This window comes from Diachasma alloeum, unplaced genomic scaffold (assembly GCF_001412515.2).
Source record: "Diachasma alloeum isolate Michigan unplaced genomic scaffold, Dall2.0 Dall_scaffold_00937, whole genome shotgun sequence".
Classification (NCBI taxonomy): domain Eukaryota; kingdom Metazoa; phylum Arthropoda; class Insecta; order Hymenoptera; family Braconidae; genus Diachasma; species Diachasma alloeum.
Window position 1 is genome coordinate 212053 of NW_021681054.1, and position 6893 is coordinate 218945.

At 42.5% G+C, this 6893-nt stretch overlaps 1 protein-coding gene across 1 annotated transcript in view; it reads left to right on the plus strand.

Moving 5' to 3' along the window:
* Nucleotides 1–6838, plus strand: part of LOC107045429 (cadherin-87A) — a 37783-nt gene extending 30945 nt beyond the window's left edge. Inside the window, exons 4-6 of the mRNA XM_015267706.1 lie at nt 987–1244; nt 1663–1797; nt 1885–6838. Coding sequence (XP_015123192.1) covers nt 987–1244; nt 1663–1797; nt 1885–6813 — 5322 coding nt within the window. The 3' untranslated portion in view covers nt 6814–6838. The remainder of the gene's footprint in view (nt 1–986; nt 1245–1662; nt 1798–1884) is intronic.
* Nucleotides 6839–6893: the final 55 nt, after the last annotated feature.

A 6893-nucleotide genomic window follows, 5' to 3' on the forward strand; every position in this document is an offset into this window, starting at 1 on the left:
GGGGGGGGGGGGGGAGCATAACGGGGAGTGAAAAGAGGCGCTGGGGATGAGTTTTGTCTGGCGTTTGGTGGCTTGTCGACAGCAGGTACCCTGACGAAATAAAAAGAAAAACCTGACGGCCCTTTGTCCACTGGGTACTGGTATATTTCGCAATACCACGGGTACCATTCACGTGTCTGCACTCGGCCGATACAACACCATTGTCCTCCATCTCTCGTGAATTCTCTTTCTTCAGCAATCTTTTCCGCTTTTTTCTTGTTCGTGTGCATCTGTTCTGAAGCGCGAGTGAAGAGAATTAGAGGAATAGAGAGTGGAATTACGTTAAAGAGAGACTTGGACGTTTGCATGTCCGACATGAAAAGGGAAAAGATTGACTTTTCCATGCAAATTATAGTCATCCTTTGTGCACTCTTTTCCAAAGGATTCTCCTTTTTTTTCGTTCTCTCACATGTTCACCGTGCAGATGACCATTAAGAGACAATTAATCTTTCAAGCAGAAATTGTTATAAAGTCATAACTCATCCATAGCATTTTTTTTGCCTGCATCATAGATAAACTTGTAATGAAATTATGTACAATACATGCTAGACCAAGTGAATTTAATTTCTCCGGACACCCCTCAACCGCACGTTGAATCACCAAGGTCAACATCCTTTGCATTAAACTTACACCCACATAGTCATTCAGTAACAAACATTCCTTTCACGTGAAAGACGCCCCGCCTCTCTCTCTCTCTCTCTCTCTCTCTCTCTCTCTGGTAATCTCATCCAAAGCTAACCACCATAGAGTCTAGTCTTATTGTTTGAAAGCTCAGGGTGGCATGCAAATTGCATCCACCAGAGTAGACCTCCGGGACGCATCAAACGATGAGAATCGCAGTTGTTTCCAAGATTCCTGGACGCGATAGTTTTCATTAAAAAATTTGAGAATTTAACAGATTGTCCAAAGTTTTACTTATTATATTGATTCATTGGTCTACCTTGCAGGAAAACGACACTGTGAGGTTTCTGGTAAGCCTCGAGGATCAAGTGACGGAGGGTCAACAGCCCAATATCGTTGGAGTGGATGCCTATGTCATTGTGCTGGATGTCAATGACAATCCACCAAAATTCTCTGGTACTCCGTATGAAGCGATGGCTGATGAAGACACTCCAATCGGCACGACAATACTCCCTGGTATACGTGTCACTGATCCAGATCTCATTGGTGATAATATTAATTTGTCGTGTGTATCACAGCCTCAGGTGAATATACTTTCTCATTGAATCGAGCCATTGTTCACTACCACCGTGGATTCTTCTTCACTCATTAAATAATCTTATTAAATATATTATTTTGCACATAAATTTTAAATCATCTTGTGAGAGAAACTTTTGAAGCGCCCCTGTTTCACTGAATATTGACCGTTGATAAACAAACACTTTCATTCAGCAATTAAAACTTTGGGGCTCCCTAGAAAGTTATTTTAATTTTATAATTCCCATCAATTAATGACATTCCAGTGCTTATCCTTGCAATTTAGCAGGACAAAGCGCCTGCCTGGCTGCAACGCCCAGATAACCAACTTCACCCTCTCCTCTCCTCTCGCCCATAATAGTTAGTGTTAGGGAAGGTGTTAATTAATATCGGAAACTCATTACTCGCTCTATACCCATCCAACAGTTTCCCGATGCCTGCGCCAAGTTTGGCATTGTCAACGTAGAGAAGAGTCAGAATACGTACGTGGGTGCACTGGTGCTACGTGAGCCACTTGACTATAAGCAGAGACCCTTTTACCAATTGCTGCTGCGAGCAAGTGTGAGTTGCTCAACTAATCGAAAAATTGATTTCAATTAAGACGTAATGGGTGTAACTTTTTGTATATTAATATCTATGACTTTGCAGGATGGTACAAACAATGAGACCACTGGAGTGGAAATTAAAGTGGCTGATATACAGAATAGTCCTCCAGAGTTTTTAGATTCCCTAACTGGAATTGTTAAGGAGAATGATCCAATTGGTACATTGGTCATGACTGTTAAGGCTAGGGATGGAGATAGGGGTATGCCTAGGCAAATAGTGTACGAGCTGGAGAGCAATCTCTTTGATTATTTTCTACTGGATCCAGAGTCTGGTGAACTCAGAACGGCCAAGCCCTTGGATCGAGAAGCCTTGGAAGATTCAACGGGGGTATTGACGTTGAAGATAAAAGCACGAGAAATGGTGAATGGTATCCCTGGTAACGATGACTCGACAGTTTCAACAGCAAATGCAACGGTAACGATAAAAGACGTGAATGACGAGCCGCCGACGTTCAATAAACGAGAGTACAATATAGAGATAGCTGAGAACGTGCCCGATGGCACGCTTCTGCCTCATCTAGACATGACCGTCAAAGATCCAGACGTTGGATTCAACTCTGAATTCTCTCTCCGCCTTGAGGATATAACCGGCGCCTTCACTGTTGAGCCAGCAAATGCTACTGGCAGTACATCTGTCAACATTCGTGTGGTGAATGGCTCCCTCGACTACGAGAATCCAAATCAACAAAAGTTTATAATTCTGGTAATTGCAGAGGAGTTGCACACAGAGGCGAAATTATCATCAACCGCAACAGTGACAGTGACAATAACCGATGCAAATGATAATGCACCCTCCTTCAGTTCTCCGACATATACAGCTGTGGTTTCAGAGACTTCACCTCCAGGTAGCCCAGTGGCAACAATCAAAGCCAAAGATCGAGACAGCGGTAGATTTGGTACAGCCGGGATAGTTTATCAATTGCTTGGTCAAGGAGCTGAACACTTTGCCATTGACAAGCGCAATGGGAGTATAACCGTGGCACCCTGTCCCTCTCCAGGTACCTCTCCATGCCTAGACTTTGAGGAGCAAAATGAGTATTTCTTGAACTACAAAGCGATCGATGACGATGGCAATGGACAAACAACAACAGTTTCTCTGAGAGTTTCACTGGCAGATGCCAATGACAGTCCTCCAAAATTTCTCCAAGATAAGTACCGGGCTGTTGTCGATGAGGGGGCTGACAAGTTTGAGCCAGAGCTCAAAGTACTGGCGCGAGACCGTGACAAAACATCAAAGATAATTTACTCAATAATTGATGGTAACAAGCTGGCGTTTTTCGAAATTCACCCCAATACTGGAGAAATCACTGTCGCTAATAACGGACCGGTCGATCTTACCAACTCGACTCACGACTGGATCTCATTAACAGTTGCTGCAACAGACGGCTTATACACCGATACAGCCATGGTCAATGTCACAGTGCGCGACGTCAACAATAACGATCCCATATTCCCGCATGACGTTTACACAGCTAGTGTTCCAGAAACAGCAACACCTGGCACAGTGGTCGAAGAGATGTATGCTACTGATGCCGACAGCGGTATAAATGCACAATTGAAGTACAGAATTCAGAAAGGGGCATTTGATGACTTTGTGATTAATGAAACAACGGGAATTGTATTGGTTTCGGGTAAGTTGGATTACGATACGAGAAATGCATATCATATAGAAGTTATTGCGCTTGATGGGGGCACTCCGAGCCTCACTGGGACAGCTACTTTGATGATTAAAATTGAAAACACTAACAACAAGCCACCTTACTTCACTCCCAATACTCAAAGAGGAGAGGTCACTGAAGATTCTCCCGTTGGTACAGTTTTTACATTGCTAAAAGCTGTCGACCCTGATAGTACAACTCAGGATGCTCTAAAATTCTCTATAACTGAACCCATAACAGCCATCGATAAGAATGGCCAATTGGTCACAGGCAACACAACTTCCTTCAAAGACTTTTTCGCAATTGACCCCAAGACCGGCCAAGTCTCAGTGGTTCGTCCTCTTGATCGTGAGATAGCGGCGACAGTTAGTCTCAATGTCATAGTCACTGATACATCAGCATCTGTTGTTCAACAGGGTACTGGTACACTTGTCATTACCATAATTGATGTCAATCATTTAGCGCCAGAATTTTTAAAACCTTGGACAAAGGAAAATCCAAAGTATCTGATTGAGATGCAGGAGGAACAGCCAACTGGAGCTATTGTTGGGGCTTTCACCGCCACAGATGTGGACAGCAATATATCGGGATATAGCATTGATCCGCCGAGTCCATATTTCAATATTGATAATGTAACAGGAATCGTTCGAACAAGTCAAATTATTGATTACGAGGAGACTAAGCAGCTCCAATTCACAGTGATAGCTTATGATTCCGGAGTTCCTCAGCTATCATCAACAGCCAAAATCACTGTTAATATTATTAATGTCAATGACCAAGATCCAAAATTTCAGCAAAACTCGTACAGTGTCACTGTGAAAGAGAATTCTCCACCGGGCACTCATGTGACCATTGTTAAAGCCACTGATGGAGATGAAGGTGTCTTCGGTGAAGTTAGTTACAGTCTAATTGGCGAGCATGCCTCGGATTTTAATATTGGCCATGAGACTGGAGAGATTACCGTTGGAGCTGCTACTGTTCTTGATCGAGAAGAGACAGCTGAGATCACTGTAACAGTCATGGCGAGTGATGGTGCTCCAATAAACTCGAGAAGATCAACTACAGTTCCTGTTGTCATTCATCTTGAGGATGTCAATGATAATAAACCCCTTTTTACTCAACACAGCTATCGCGCTTCAGTAGCTGAAAATCTCTCTATCAATCCTCCAGCTACGATACTTCAAGTGCGCGCTGAGGATCACGATGAAGATATAAATGGCAAAGTATCATACACAATAGTGAGTGGAAATGAAGATGGGGCATTTAATTTGAATGGAGAAACAGGATTTTTGTATCCGGCAATCAGTCTAGTTGGTCATTCCGGAAGTTACAGAATCCAAGTTGAGGCGAGAGATGGAGGAGGCAAAGGACCACACTCAGATAGAGCTTATGTAGATATCCGAGTGATTCCTGTTAATCAGCATAAACCTGAATTCATAATGCCACAACTACCAAATGCAACTGTAGAGGTACCAGAAAATTCTGGTGTTCCAAATTACTTAGTGATGACAGTGAGAGCGACTGATGAAGATTCCGGTGACAACGGCAAGATAAATTACTACCTCAAAGTTGGAAATCGAAATGTACCAGAAACTGAGGAATTTATGATCGATCAAGAGACTGGTGAATTACGAGCGAAAATTATTCTCGATAGAGAAGTGAAGAGTAAGTTTGAGTTAGTTCTAGTTGCCACGGATCATGGAAATCCAACCAACTATGAAACTCTACGTCTCCTAACAATTCTACTTGTTGATACTAATGATAATGTTCCTGAGTTTTATGAAGAATACAACTTCCGTATACCAGAGAATCGCCCCAAGGATTACATTGTCGGTAAAGTTGTTGCCGAGGACAAAGACAAGGGTACACATGCTAGGGTTTATTACTATATTGCTGGGGGTAATGACGATGGATCATTTTACATTGACAAATCGGATGGAATGATTTATGCAAACAAAACATTCGATAGAGAAACACGAGACAATTATGTACTATCTATTCTAGCGGCTAACGATCCAGATCTTTATATTGCTCAATCAGAAGCTGGCAAATCATTGCTTTACAATCCTCCTGAGCATGGACACGTTAATGTAACAATAAGCATTCTAGATGAAAATGACAGTCCACCCGTTTTCGAAAGGAGCGATTACTACACAGGAATCAATTCAGTGGCTAATGTCAATGACATTGTTGCAAAAGTTACGGCTTACGATCAAGACCTTGGCGAGAATGGCACTTTATATTATTACGTCGCATCGGCAAATCTCTATAAATACGGATCGGATAAGCCGAGTGGATCGATAGTACCGAGTCCCTTCAATGTCTCTCAAGATGGAAAACTTCGAACAAGTGGTTATATGGCTGAATACAATCAGGACAGATTCATTGTTGAGATTGTGGCCAAAGAGACAGCTTCGCCTGAAAGATTTGCCATGGCAAGAGTACACGTATGGGTTTTCGAGTCCTCTCAATTGATAAGAGTTATTCTCTCCCGTCCAGCCGATGAGGTGCACAGGCAGAGGGATGAAATTGTAGCGGAATTATCAAACGCAACTCAGAGTAGAGTTGTTGTCGATGAGATAAGATATCATGTAGACTCGGCTGGAAAAATCAGGACAGAGTGGTGTGATATGTATTTACATGTTGTCGATCCCAAAAATCAAAACATCACACCAGTTCCTCAGGTGCTCAGGGCGATCGATGCTAAATATGATGTACTCAAAGATTATTACATAGGTTTTGCTATTGAAAATGTTGTGCCTGCCTTTGCCGGTCGGCAGGCGGCTCCATTCGACCCTGCTCTCGCCGCTCTAATCGCTCTTCTCGTTGTCTTATTAGTTGGGGCTGTTACTGTTACCGTTGTATGCTGCTGTCTCAGGCACTGGGTTATTACTGTTCCCAGTGACATTAGAAAGAAAGATGGTCTCATCAAGAAACAGATAATTGACGAGTTGAATACCACGGAAAATCCTCTCTGGATTGAGCAAAAATTAAAGCTTTACGAGGAACAAGAATTGACTATGCAAGTCTTTAGTGAACCCGAAGGAGGGCTCATGACCGAGAGACGAGGGAGTGGTGTTAGTGTGGGTATGGATACCTCACAGGATAATACTTATGCTACTATTCAACATCCAACACCGGCTAATAGGCATCGCCCGACAACGCCTGATTATACAACACTCCCTGGAAATCATAGTCTTTATGAGTCGGCAATGGGTTTTCAGGGATCAACATTTCAGCCATCAACGACTGTTGTTCCGCAATTGACACTTGACCGTGATGGTCAACCGCAATTTGTCTCGGGACTCGTATAAAAAGCCAAAATAATCATTAAAAATATCACCGCATTTTCTTTGATTTGTTTTTTTTTTTTTTTTTTTTTTTTTTTTTTTTT